Raw genomic sequence first — 14,983 nt, 5'->3', positions numbered from 1 at the left:
GGATATTGAATATTGCTGCTTTTTACTAAATTAGACGTGTATACAAAAGGTACACAAAACTGTGGTGAGAGCAGCCATGTTGTTTGGTGGAGAGACAGTGCCATTGAGGAAAACACAGGAAGAAGAACTGGAGGTAGCAGAAATGAGGATGCTGAGGTCCTCATTGGGAGTGACCAGGATGGATAGGATCAGGAACGAGTACATCAGAGGGACATTACATGTGAGAGGCATTGGAGATAAAGTCAGAGAGGCTAGACTGAGATGGTTGGGACATGTCCAGAGGAGAGATAGTGAATATATTGGTAGAAGGATGCTGCGTTTAGAGCTGCCAGGTAGGAGGCGTAGAGGACGACCAAAGAGGAGGTTTATGGATGTAGTGAAGGAGGACATGAGGATAGTTGGTTTGAGAGAGACATATGCAAAAGACGGGCGGCACGATGGTCGAGTGGTTGGCGTGCAGGCCTCACAGCTAGGAGACGAGGGTTCAATTGCATGTTCTCCCCGTGCTTGCGTGGGTTTTGCTTGAATGGTTGTTTGTCTATATGTGCCCTGTGATTGGCTGGCGACCAGTCCAGGGTGTACCCCGCCTCTCGCCCGAAGACAGCTGGGATAGGCTCCAGCACCCCCGCGACCCTCGTGAGGAAAAGCGGTAGAAAATGAATGAATGAATATGCAGAAGACAGGGTTGGATGGAAGCGGTTGATTTGCTGTGGTGACCCCTGAAGAGGAAAGGTGAAAGAGAAAGAAGTGTATTTCCTTCAGCACATTCTCCTGCGGTTGTGGCTAATTCCATATTTTCATTTATTTATTTTTTTGTACATTACCTCTATGGTCACCATAGCAGTGTTTTGACCACTCGTGCAACACTCAACGCATGTCGTGAATCACAGAGGATGTCCAACATGGTTAAGCTCCAAAAATGTACTGCTTTGTGGACTGTCATTTTGCGTAGACGTGTAAAACCCCTGTTCTGCACGTTTGAACAGTAGTCACAGGAGGGCCTCACTTTTAAGACGGGCACATGTGAAGCGCCCCCACAGCAACTGATAGGCTTTGAAAATGGAAACATTCACTGCAGGAGGCAGTCGCTCCCAGGAGTCCGTCCATTCCTTAAGGTTGCCAACCATAAGCTACATTCATCCCAGGCTCCAGTCAATGTCAAACACAACCAACCTAGGAAAAATGCAGTGCAGTGAAATAAGGGATAAATGTATCCTCTTTGCATATTGCAGGAAACATATGCAATAGGAGGAAAAGAAACTGGATCCTCTGCTTTTGTGCCTCCATTTATATTAATGTTTATTTATAGCCATTGTGGCCTCCTTTTACCTTTTACCTGCTGAGTGGGTGAAGCTGAACTCCAAAATGGACTTTGTGTGGTTGATTTATTACCAGGGATGGTAAATTGATATCACGGTTCCTACAAATCTGACATTTCATAATTCCATACTTTTTCCAGACTCAGAAAATAGATGTGTATCTCGTACATAAATTATGGAATGTACTGTTTGTTGTCATTATTCTGATTTCAATTATTCTGAAATTACACTCTTTTGCTTAGTCCATGTACAAAATGTGTTTTTTCTGCATTTGGCTTAAATTTGTCGCAACCTATAGGAAAGTCCGGGTCCCAGGCTGACGCCAGTTGAGAAGCCCTGAGCTACAGGACAGATCTGACAATATTACATCCATTGTTCCTTCTACCGCAGGGGATAGGTTCCCAAAATAGCCCGCAATAAGTAGAAACCGTGAAGTAGACAACCTTATTTGTTTACAATTATTATATATGTTATTATATAGTATGTTTAAAGACTGTAAAAACACCCACCACTTTATACGCTTTTCTCACAGTCCTCTCTTGTTTCACCACTCTCAAAATACAAATTTTGTTGTAATTTTAATGATCAATCTCTTGGACACAGTAAATCGTCCCTGCACCATTCAGCTGTAGCGTTTTTGTAACCTTGATAAAACATATTTTTTTTCCTGTTGTAGTGTTTTACTCCTCCTTGTCTTCCATGAACTGAAGATTCATTTACAGTATTCAATAATGACACGAAGGAGACTTGATCCGCAGCTAATCAGAACAAAAACACAATGGGTGGGTTCTCCCTAACCCAATCAAGACTGTTATAGCTGGTTACACATAGACAAGAACTGGACATGTCTTCAACTTCAATTCCCCTCTACTTGTTGCAGTAGTAAATACACTAACATGGGTCATACAAGAAAACGCAGATAGATTGCTCTAAATACACGACAAGGACACAGAATACAATGCAAAGTCAAAATCAAAGTTCATGCACTGTTAAAATAACGAGGTAGTGAATCCGTGAAAGATGAAGCGCAATGTAGCAAGGGAACACAGTAGATTGTTTTATTCTTAAAACTGACCATTACATTAATACATGCCTTTCATCTCATGTCATGATTTGGACGGACTGCAGATGTAGTTAGCTCTTTGAAATGTCCCGTCAGGAAAAACTGCACATTCCCATTCAGATCACTTCAAGCCCATGCGAGAGGAATCATTCAAAGAAAGGCTAAAAAGTTTAGAGTCAAAGACAAAAGGAGAGAAACATTGAGGACACAGAGAAAAAAAAGCATTGCTGCTTCAGCATTAATTTACAATGATGCTTGGGGACGAAGGGGGCTACCACAATTAACGGGGGGGAGGTGGGCATTAAATGGTCAACTGTCAACATGTGGACACTTAAGGGAGGGGAAGGGGTGGAAAAATGTCTTCCACACTTCAACCTTGCACCTGAGCATTTCAACAACATTACAGCCTTATTGTTGGCATGGGACCATCGGGATCCCCCCGCTGGAACAGACATCTGTTAGGTTTTAAATGGATTACTCCATAATGAGCATGATTACGGCCTAATTGCTAAATCTTTACCCTGTTAACTTTAAAGGGACATAAACTGCCCTTAATATCTAAGAAAATATATCTGCTTCAAAAGCACTAAGCTCTTCTGGAGCTTTGTTTTTACTTTTTGAGTCAGTGCATTTTGTAATGTGATCAAAACGAGACAAAAGCAGCACCGTCGTGTACTAGTGAGCAACAAAAGGTGTGCTCTGAAAGATGTACTGTACTGAATACAAAAAGCAGCAATATGATGAGATTAGTGGCCAGATCTGGACGCAAACCAAGAACAGTTTGGGTTTAATGGTGTCTTTTCAGCTTTACGCCACAATACCCCCTTTTACATTCGTAGTGCTTTAGAAGTGAATTCTTTGAAAATTAATGTATCACTAACTCCCCTGGGCACAGTAAGCTTGCTAGGTATTAAAATATGGAGCCAAAGCAACCTTACATGGTAGCAGCTGCAATTCCAAAATAAAAAATGTTGGTAATGGTAATGGTTTAATTTCATTTGAACATGCATCAGAATACAATTGAGTGCATTCCATAATCAGTTCACAGTTCCACATGTTCAAAAGGAGTAGGAAGAAGCAAAGCTTATTAAATCCTACCCCTCCATCTGGTACTTTTACAATCAGTAACTGTTACATTTGTTCACTTCCTGCTTTCCATAATACAGTTTAAGGTTGTTTTTTTTTTTCAATATAGTGATATATATAGCACATCATGACTGGTTCAAGACTCTTCATCCTTGTATTTAGCAAAAATCAACTGCTTGTAAATTTTGCTTTATTATACAGCAAAACCCCTGAGGTTGAGCAATTCCACCAGCATATTCCAGAAAACATGCATCGAAAAATCACAAAACTTTTGGACTAAGGAGCTTTTTTTTTTTTCCTTTGGCTTTTTGTGGCACTTACAATGTTAACATGTTAATTTGTCAATGTTAACACCAGGACATCAGAAGTGAAAAGGAACACCAACCATTGGCACTTCTGCCTTTTTTAAGCTACTGTCAACATCCATTCCTCATGTTGCTACCATCTATTGGCACAAAGGACATTTGACACATTAAGCCATGTGTATTTACAAACCAAAAATGTGTCATTACTGCAACAGTGTCTTATTTTTACACCCTACAAATGACCAAAAATTACCAATCTTTACAAATCCCAACTTGCAGATTCCAATTTTGGCATTTTTTTAAAAAATGACTGATAGTATACACTTTGAATGTTCCAATCTTACTTTGTTGAAACACGCTGAACAATACCTGTGAAAGAACACAAAGTTGTTGTTTTAACCACACATGAGGATTTTTCTCTCATAAAGAAACGAAAAAATTTAGAAAATTTATGTCCAAACTACTAAATATCAGATCCTTGATGCTTTTATTTTTCAAATTTTAAAAACTAGCACTATTGGTTACACTGCAGATCTGGTTTGAGCCTATGACCAAAAAGTGTACATTCACCAAAAATGGCTGGACGTCTACTTAATGATTTACCTCGTATTAACGAGAAAAAACGAAAAAAGAAAATTGGAGCTGATCAATCAGTGGAAGCTTCAAAATACATTCCGGTTTCCTAAAAAAATATTATTAAAAAAAACTATAAATTGTCGATAGCTACTATGTCTATGTGAATGGTTGTTTGTCTATATGTGCCCTGTGATTGGCTGGTGACCAGTCCAGGGTGTACCCCGCCTCTCGCCCAAAGTCAACTGGAATACGAGCATACCCCCCATCACCCTAGTGAGGATTACGCGGCATAGAAAATGAATGAATGAGGTCTATGTCTTGGTTCAGATTTGCTGAGTCACTCAATCAAACAACATGCATTTCTGCATGAAAACACATCTTTTATTTGACCTTGGCTGGAATTAAAATTACATTCACTCTTCTGATGCACTCATCATTTAGAACATGAGAAAACAGAAGGCTGGGAAACAGTAGAGTGGCTAAGGAATCCTTCACTTTCAACCTAATTATCTTCCTCCTACAATGCAAGACGGGGGAGGGCAATAATATGCACCCCAAAATAGTCAAGCAACCGATGAGATTAAAAATAATTAGTGCCTTCCACTTTGTCATTCGGCTGGTTTGCCTGTCTGGTCGCTGCTTCAAGCTCAGTTAAGTTTGGCAATCCACTGCTTAGGAATGTGACAAATTAAACTAAGTATAGAACTGTCTTTTTTTGTTGTTAAATGAGCATCAAAGAATGTGGAATACAAAAGCAAGAGAGGCTGAATACAGCCCTTCAACCCAATTAATATGGGATGGGGGAGGATTTGAGAAGATCAGTTAAATTCACAATCTTCCAATCGACAAATAATTAATTATAAACAATAGCGGTAATTTAGGTAATGAAAGCCACCTGGCTAATGACATGAGGATCATATGGTGCCGTGGTACCATTTGGTGGATCTGCATGCTTGATGCGACACTTCAGGGCATGATAATTTAGACAGAACAACATCTTTGACTTTTCTCCATCACTGACGATGAAGCTAAACAATAAGGACAACAGCTAAAATTCATATATAAGAACTTCACTCATGAACAACAACAGTATGCAAAACACTGCCACATGTCCATATTCTATCAAAAGGCGCACAGCTAGATATGCAAATGCCACTAATTACCCACGCTGATAGCCAAAATGCTAACATCTGTTTCTCAGCACATACTTTGAAAACAACCGTGGAGTTATATAGTTTTTTTCATTGTGCGTTAAGTGATATCATGTGAGTAGAGGAGGTAAAACACATATATACAGTGATCCATTGTTTAGTGCAGCTAATTAGTTCCACACCTGACAAGTAAGATTCCCTCTTTATCAACAGAATACTTTTGTGAGAACATAGAAAATCGGTTTATGACCTTCTAAATAAGGTTATTACCATTATTAGAGCCCTCTAGACATAAAATAACACCCCTATAGTCACCTTTACTCTAGTATTATTCCATATACTAGGTATAGTCTAGTATTGATAGTATAGTAGTTAAGACATACAAGTAAATAAAACTTTTGCTCATGTATATGTTGCAATAAATGTGTTCCGGATGTGCTGACTGGTCATGACGCCGGGGGTTCACAGTTGAGTTTTAGCTGGATTACGACCCATTATTTTGATGCTGATTTTTTTTTAGGGCTCCAACTATCAAATATTTTAACAAATGAAATATTCTACTGAAAACTCCTTTGATTGAGTAATACATAAAATAAAATATTCAACTCACTGGCAATATTGACCTGCAAAAACTACTTAAAGTGATGTAATATACATGAAACACTACAAACACTACACACTAATCAGTGTTCAAACAAAACAAAAAAGAATTCAAACTCATTGTACAGTGCATTGTACGGTAAAAACAAGCACTGAACCGAGATGAAGGACAATGCTAATGCAACACTTTTACAATCAGCTCATACTGTCTGAAAGCTTATTTTCTATCAACACGCACTTACTGTACATCAAATTCTATCCAATAACCTCACAAAGACAGTTTCTACCCTAAAAAGTGTCCTTATAAAATGGTTTACAACCAATACTTTACTTAAGAGGGCTGCTTAGCTCAGTGTTTTTAGCTTGATGAGCTGAAAAGGCAATGCAATCTATCGAATGTACTTGGACAACATTGCATAATATGAAAAGGAAGTCGTCATTCCTCTGCTTCCTAATCAAGTAATTGATTGAATCTATTATTCATGAATCCCTCGGCCTGACGTGAAGCTGTAAACTCAGCACAGCTTTCACTTATTTTGATATTGCTCCTCTCGGCCTGTGCTTCATTCATCCTTTCATTCATTTACGCATGAATTATATGATAAATGTGTCATAACACACCGGAGGGTACTCGGGATCTCTCACAAGAGATGTAGAGATCACTTCCTGACTTCAAAATACAGTAATTTCCATGTTTTTTTGTAATTTATTTGTTAACATGTTTAAGGTTTACTATTTAGAATTTGTACCACAAATGGCAAACAGGGGAAAGTGTGATGCTAACCATAGAACAAAAAAAATTACTTTATAACGATATGGCACTACTGTGGCAAGGAAGACCGTATGCACATCTTTAGCAGCTCAGTACAATATGGCTAAACCAACACTAACAACTATGTTAACTGCCATAACGATCCATTATCAGTTAGATGACTTGTGAGTGAAGAGTGTTTTAGAGACAGAAATGAATGCACCAGTTGCTCTTCTCAACCAGCAGCAAGTGCCGCTGTCGGCCCGCCCTCATCTGAAAGCACTCGAGAAAAAAAAAGAAGCAACACAAGAAAATTGTGTAGCACTCTATGCACCACTCTGTGTACATTCACAAACCGCCCCGCCTCTCCCCACTCAGACACAGAGACTGAATGACCAAAAAGAGGGTTCACTGACTCTGTTCATTCCACTGTAGAACCAACACACCCAGGTGTTGAAACAGATGAGAGTGAACCCTCTTTTCATCCATCCTGTTTGGTAGAAAGAGGAGGAAAAAACACACACATGCACTTGTCGATATATCGAGGCCGGCACAATTATTGAGCATGTTTTTATTTATTGTAAGTATTTATTGATTGATCATCATAGCAGGCATACCTTCATGCAAATGATTTTAGATGGCATTGCTGTTTGGATGACAGAGGGGATTCATAAGAGAAAATTGTTTCATCCCAATCTCCAGGAGTCCAATATCTGTATCTTTTGCAGAATAACGGTCTGTCCCTGATATTTTTCCTGGAGAGGAGTGGTTTCTACACGCCCTTCTTGACACAAGGCCATCTTCCAAAAAGTCTTTGCTTCACTGTGCAAACAAGTGCACTCACGCCTGCCGATGACCATTCCCGAGCGAGCGCTACAATGATGAATCCCCAGTCCCGAAGCTACAGTAAATCGACTTTCTGAGACAGTCCAGATGTTTGCTGGACTTTCTTGGGCGGCGTGAAACCTTTTTTCACAACAATTAAACCCCTCTCATTGAAGTTTTAAAGATGACCTTTTACAGTATGCTTTTTCCACTTTATGCACTATAACTGTTGCATTCTCATGATAAATTATATCAACACGCAGAAGGTTTATGCATTTGGAAGTGGCCCTGAAAGATGGCTCTGCACAAGTTTTTTTTCTAACATCAAGTTTACTGACATCAATGCAATCCGGACTTCCTTATATGGACTGCAGATTGCCTGCAGTCAGTAAGCGTGGACCTACGTATCCTTGGCAGCACTTGGGATCGTGACCAATCACAGCAGAGTGGGCGTAGCTCAAGGAAGACCAAGGATGGTAAATTAAAATACCGTTTGGGTCAGAAGCAGGAAGTCCATGAAAACACTCCAGAAAGAGGTACAGAATCTACAAGATCTAGAAACCTTTCTGTGCAAGTTATCATGTGCATCTGCTCTAAAGGAGTCCACAAATTAATACTAAGCACAAAAAATTTGCATAATAGGTCCACTTGAATGATCTGAAAAATTGGGTGGTTTAGGTTGCATCCTTGCAATATCCTTTTCCCGAAGCCCTTAAGCCCTTTTTGTGCTAAGCTATGATAACTGCACAAGTGTACTTACAGGTAACCATAGATTAACAGAGGAAAGACAAATATTTCAAGCGCCACCCCCCTTTGTAATTCTCTCTCAATCAGGATGACAGAGTCATCTCCAGCCTTTGTGCTTGTAACCAACTGTATGTTAACCACAGAATCACTAACATGATGGCAGGTGGTCCTTTTGTTGCAGGGCTGAAATGCAGTGGAAATGTTTTTTTTTGTTTGCTTTGGAATTAATTATCATTGATCTCGTCTCTTTTCATAACATTCTGGTGTATATGCAAATTGCCATCATAAAAACTAAGGTTTGACCATGGCCGTTGTTCTCAACATTTTTTTTGCTTCACGTTTTTTCCCCCAACTTTTTTTAAGCATGTTATGGCCAATTATGCAAATTTGACAATTCCGTCCACCGTCATTGCCACAAATAGATTGCAGGAAACACTGCAATTCACAAAATACCTAGTCTTGAATAGTTTCAAAAGGGTCAAATTGTTTTCTCAAGAATTTATTAAAAAAGTTGGGAAATACCTTCAAATAAACATTCAAACATATTTTTTGTTTTCAAAATTAACTAATTAATAGTGATGTCTAATATTCTGAGCTTTATATAATGATGCAGTAATAATTATAATATACTAATAATACAATATACTAATAAACAAAAATACAGAAATAAGGGATGTATAACAAAATCATAATAAAACTTTGAGAAATCAATTAATTTTATTAATTTCCAAAAAAATATCCACTGTATGTTATTGAAATCTGTACTTTCAGTACACTATAGAGCATGAATGGTAAAAAAATGCAAGAAAACATATTTAGGCTATATACAGTCAAGAAGTTAGATGAATGTGTAAAAAGGCATTACATGCTGGTTAAGCACTGAGTAAAGAAAACACACACACAAGAGGTACAATAAATAATCAATGAGCAAGTCCCTCTGCTTCGTCTTGAGCCGTCAAAAACAAAGTGTCTGGAGCCCGAGAAATCACCATATCAATGGCACATGCCACAACAAGCCTGCCCTTTGCGTTGCCTCCAAAAGATCATGCTAGATAAACCCCCAATAACTGAGAAATTAACAAATGCTTGACATTTGCTCAACATCCATTATTCTGACACTTGCCTCTGAATTTCAAAAGGCTGAACGCATGCTTAATCAACATTCATATTCCCCGAGCGAGCCGCGGCACCATATTGCAACCCGCCTTGGTGCCAATGAAAACGACACATTAAGGGCCCCGAGTCGAAAAAAAAAAAAAGCCTTCATCACAAGGGAGCTGTGTGTGAAAGTAATGGAGGGAAGGAAGGAGACAGGAGGAGATGTGTCACACTAAACTTTATAAGCACTTCCCAAAACAGTAGCATCTGCACACCACCCAATGAACGACATATGACGAGTGGGCTGAATGATATTTTAAATTTGGGGGCAGGGGGGTGATCATTACATCCACATCTATTCATAACAGACCACAGAAGGACAGAGAGACCTCACCTCCCCTCCCTTTTTATACAAAAGGATGGAGAACTGAGGTCCCCCTCTGGACCCTGGGGAAGCCAAGCAAGACCTCAGAGAGCAGCCCATCATTTCCAATTCTAATGCACGGCGAGAGAAGGACCTAATAGGACTGATGTCACATGCCTCCCTTGCTCTGGTCTGCTAGATACTTGGGCAGGACACCACAGAGGGGGCATGGTATTTGCATGTGTCTCCATTGTGACAGCACCGTGTCCAATGCTTCAACTCCCACCCCTCGCCAAGCAGCAGCCCAGACCCGGAAAAAGAGAAGAGCCAGGCTGACAGATGACTCCCAACATCTGTGTTATGCAGCCGTTACAGATGAAGGGGTCTGCACAGTCCGTCTGGGGGATCCTCCCACTCTCCACCCACCTCCACTTATAGTCCACCAGAGAGAATGACAGACCCTCCGTGGAAATTACCTTGAAATTGTCTCTTACTTGCACTTTGTCCCAAGTTTGAATCGTCCCCATTTTGTGTCCCAAATCGAAAGGCAATGATTATAAAATGGCCCAATGTATTATTCATTGCTTGCTATTGTGGAACACAACTGTCCAGCACATTTGGCCCACAAACGAGTTCCAGCCTGTGATGTACTTTTTTTATGACAACAACAATATTGTTTGGCTTTTGTAACAAACGTCTGTGATTCAGGTCCCTCATTCAGTAAAGGTAAAAAAAAAAAAAAAGTAAACAAAATACTTTTAGCATAGGACTCATCATTTCAACAAACCCCACTTTCTATAATAGCGAGAGTTGATAATACTAAATGAAGAGAGTTAATTGAAAAGTGTTTGGGCGCTACTGGCATCTCATGATCTACTGGCTGGAGACCCTTGACTTACCTTGTATGAATTTAGAGTGGTAACGTAGCACCGGAGAAGCCGTATGTGTGGAAACCCCGCCTGCCCGAAGGATAGCGCTCATTGTCGGACACACTTTGTCAGAGACACCATTGCTGCGATGGAGCTCAGAAATCGGATGTGAGGGCACCGTGCGGACGCACACATTTCCCGGCAAGAGCGCTCTGTTTCTGGATACAGTAGCAGTTTTGCATATATTTCACACACAAAAACACTCCCGTGTGAAATGCAGTTGACGGATGAAAATATTCTTCTCTTGCTGAGAATCACCAAATACAATAACTTCTGCCTGAGCTTGTTTCATAAACGGGGTAGCAAAGGTTGGTGGAAGCAGAGCTCGGGGGAGGGCATGAGGGTTTATCTGGCTTACAGCCACACCCAAATAAGGAGAAACAGAGCCATCCCATCAGTTTTGAGCCATCCCAAACTTCTTTCTGGGCTCAAATCTCATTATCTGAAATGCTGCCATCATTTAATATGAGAATACAACATTCTAACTACATCTAGATCAGAAGTGGAACAACCATATTAGCTCCCCATTAAGATCCAACAGTGCAAAATGTAAATACAATATATAAAATTGTTCAACTGATCTTACGATTTTGCTTAAGAGTGTGTGTATTTAAATATATATAACTTCTTAGAATATCTACATGTATTGGTTTACAAAATATCAAAGAAGCCCTTGCATCCTTTCATTCGTCACTATGTGGCCCTCTGTGGAAAACGTTTGGACACCCCTGGTGTAGATATTACAGCTTCCTATTGAGAAACACTGTTTCCACAAGCATACAAAGCGGAGAACAAATGAACATTGGAGGTTTCACTGTAATAAAATGATAATACCCCAATATGATTTGCTGTCAGCAAGTCAATAAAAGTTTTACCAGGAGTGACTTGGCCTTCATTCACCAAGATGTCTGAATTACAGTATAACATACTGCACAATAAAATGTCTTTATATCTTTGGGATGCAGCCAAATTTTGGGTCAATACCAATACTCAAATAAAAACATTGCCAATAAAACAAATTTAGGATTATAAAAGTTTATTTCACATCATCTGTCCTATTATTTTAACAGATGCTGCACTGTTACAATACAGTAACCTTGTTATATTTATACCACATTGTGGTTCATGCAAATCTCACGTACTGCAATTTTAAAGTATTAATAATGAAATTCTGACAAAAATACGCTCTTCGCTCTGTCAGTAAAGGTCCAAAGCAAACCAATGCTCCAGCCATGGCCACCCCGGCCAATATTTACGCAGTGGCAGGGCTCCCACACAGTCCGGAGGGACTTGAGGGGGTATGGAGAATGAGGGAGGGTGGCTGACTGGCGTGCCCGAGCGCATGCTAAGAGATGATGGATGGCCTAGTCGATATGTTATGTCTTAAGAGCCTGATTTCCTGCCAGTCCAATCACTAACCCTCCAGAGTCCAGCTCAGCTGATTGGACAAGCAGAATAATTTCGCAGGCTGTGAAAACACTGCTGCCGCGCCTGCCTGTCAGGCCCAGTGAGGAGACTCGGGGATTGTAAAGAGCACCGGCCTCACCAAGATTGGTTATGCTGAACGCAATAATAACAATAGCCGGCAAGACTAAACAGAAGAGCCAGCACCTCAGGGAGGGAGGCTGAGATTGTGCAGAATTATTGGAAGGAAAATGTTCCCCGTGTTTTGCTTTAATTATTACACTCACCAGTACCATTTTCTTTTTTTTTTTTTTTTTTTAGGGGAAAATGGCATCAAAGTACATTTGGTCAAGAGAACCAAAAACATGCAGGGGGTTCAAAATACATATGACGTACCAAAACAAAGCTTGCAGGATGCTGATTTTATTTTATGAATTACCGTAGTAATAATTTTCCGTGAATAAAATCAGTACAAAAAATCTTACTGGGTTTATGAGAACAAAGTAAAGAAATATATGTTAAAATATTGTCTGATTATTACAAGAATGAAGTTTGAATATTTGGACAATTAAAAAAAAAACAAAAATCAAAATATTACAAGAATAATGTCCAAATTGTACAATAATAAAATCAGGAAAATCATGTCAGTTAACAAGAAAAAAGTTAGAAAACCATAAAAAATTAAGTCAGAATAGTGGACTGCACGGCGACCTAGTGGTTAGCGCACAGGCCTCACAGCTAGGAGACCCAAGTTCAATTCCACCCTCTGTTTTCTCCGGGTACTCCGGTTTCCTACCACATTCCAAAAACATGCTAGGTTAATTGGTGACTCCAAATTGTCCATAGGTATGAATGTGAGTGTGAATGGTTGTTTGTCTATATGTGCCCTGTGATTGGCTGGCCACCAGTCCAGGGTGTGCCCCGCCTCTCACCCGAAGACAGCTGGGATAGGCTCCAGCACCCCTGCAACCCTCGTGAGGATAAATGAATGAAAGTCAGACTAGTAAAAGAAGGAAAGAAAGAAAGAAAGTCATTAATTAAAAGAAGTTCAATTATTACAAGAACAAAAACGTTATGTAAAAGTCACATTACGGGAAAGTGATTTACTGCCATAATAATTTTTCCAACAGTCATACAGTTAATATTAGAATATTGCAATATTATGACAAATAAACTGGTAAGTTTACATGAATTAAGTAAAAATTTTATAGCATAGTCATTTTACATGAATAAATCTGGAAAATTTTCAGAATAAATGTCATAAAATGTCACACTATTATGAGAATAAAGTCAGTATAGTATTATATGAATTATTATGATGTTATTTTGGCAACATTATGACTTTGTGCACATAATTTCTCAATTTTTATTCTTTACAGTATGGCCCCAATGCTCTGTAGTAGAATGCTGACAGTGACAACCCAGCCTCAGTTTAGATTCCCTGCATCCCCTTTGGGGACTTGCTATACTTTCCTCTCGATTGGTGATTAGGGAACAATGGAGGTGGGAAGCTCTGAATACATGCGACTTTGTAAGTGACCTCCATGGGATCAGCGGCAGTGTCCTGGTAGCCTTTGGGGGATTACACGTGTTCCGTTCAATAAAGTAAGGGCCCTCAGTGTCAAGGAGAAAGGCAAACACAACCATTAACCTCTCTCTTCGATTTCTGGATGTGCAAGCGCTGCATGGCAAAATACACTGCCTCATTTTGGAGAGGATGATTACTGAAAGGAGGAATTAATGGCCACAAAACCAAGAATCATACATACTGTATTTAACAATGATGATGGCGACGCAATTCTATTCCATAAACATACGTATATTGATAGTGAAGAGCTGCTTTGTATAACACCAAAAGGAGTTCATAGCTAAAAAAGGCAATAACAGTATAATACAATGCAATTCGCATTAACAAGCAATGCATACTGTATAGATGTCCTGTCACAATAAAAGACGATAAAGCTCTTGTGTCTTACTTTGAAAATCTTTCCTTGAGCATCTTCATACACTGGCGTGTTGGTCTCAGTTGCTCTGTCCATCTCACTATCTCCTTGTATTCAGCTCGGGAGAGTCTCATCTTCTTTTACTGCATATACTGCATACAAAAAGGAAGTTATGGTGCCTGCCAAAACAGCTGACTGTCGTCGTTATGTTGAGTACTGCAATGTGGCAAACGCGACACATTATATTCCCATTGTGCAGTAAAACACCTAGTTCAAATAATCGATTGCTCTCTAATGCATGTTTAAGGCAATTGCATACGATTACAGAACATTAAATACCTTGTTAAGGTGGTTGTTTACCATTGAGTCGGCGTTATTCCATGCAGCTCCTTGTTCTTCCGCTTCCCGCTAGGAAGTTGAAGTGATGACCCGTTCGTGACGTGCGCCTTGATTGGTCGAATCCGCAGTGAATTGAGTATACGGTCGTATGATTGGCTCTTATTGACATAAGGGGGCAGAACCCGGCAACGAGGCTCACAGTCACGCCTCATAAAATGTAAGCGATACATCCAGTCGAAATGATAACATTAGTTAATGTGGACTGCAATGTAACACAGGTCAGCTACCATAAGACCAAAGATAAAAAAGATAAAAAAGACAGTAAACGCCTCCGTCAGCTGCTAGTCGACTAAAAGTGAGGAGGTGGAGACGAAGGCGTTCGGGCTGAGTAAAGGCACACCACTCCACTCTGAAGCCGCCCATCGTGTGTGTGTGTGTTTGTTTAAATGTTTAAACTAAAATAATCGCTACAAATGTGGGTTA

The 14,983-nt window shown here is 39.8% G+C and overlaps 1 protein-coding gene across 5 annotated transcripts in view; it reads right to left on the bottom strand.

Annotated features, from left to right (window-relative positions):
- The window catches only part of cdin1 (CDAN1 interacting nuclease 1), an 80,446-nt gene extending 65,766 nt beyond the window's left edge, over nucleotides 1-14,680 (bottom strand). For 4 of the 5 annotated variants that reach the window (XM_058091412.1, XM_058091414.1, XM_058091415.1 and 1 more), the window contains exons 1-2: nucleotides 14,501-14,660; nucleotides 14,195-14,313 (exon numbers count right to left, since the gene is read on the bottom strand). In XM_058091412.1, coding sequence (XP_057947395.1) covers nucleotides 14,195-14,295 — 101 coding nt within the window. In that variant the 5' untranslated portion in view covers nucleotides 14,296-14,313; nucleotides 14,501-14,660. Of the gene's footprint in view, nucleotides 1-14,194; nucleotides 14,314-14,500 lie in introns of all 5 variants that reach the window. The other variant, XM_058091413.1, reaches the window with a different exon arrangement.
- Between the last annotated feature and the right edge of the window lie 303 nt (nucleotides 14,681-14,983).

Source organism: Doryrhamphus excisus, chromosome 13, assembly GCF_030265055.1.
Source record: "Doryrhamphus excisus isolate RoL2022-K1 chromosome 13, RoL_Dexc_1.0, whole genome shotgun sequence".
NCBI lineage: Eukaryota > Metazoa > Chordata > Actinopteri > Syngnathiformes > Syngnathidae > Doryrhamphus > Doryrhamphus excisus.
Note: the sequence above shows the minus strand (reverse complement) of the source record. Positions and strands in the feature narration are given on the sequence as shown.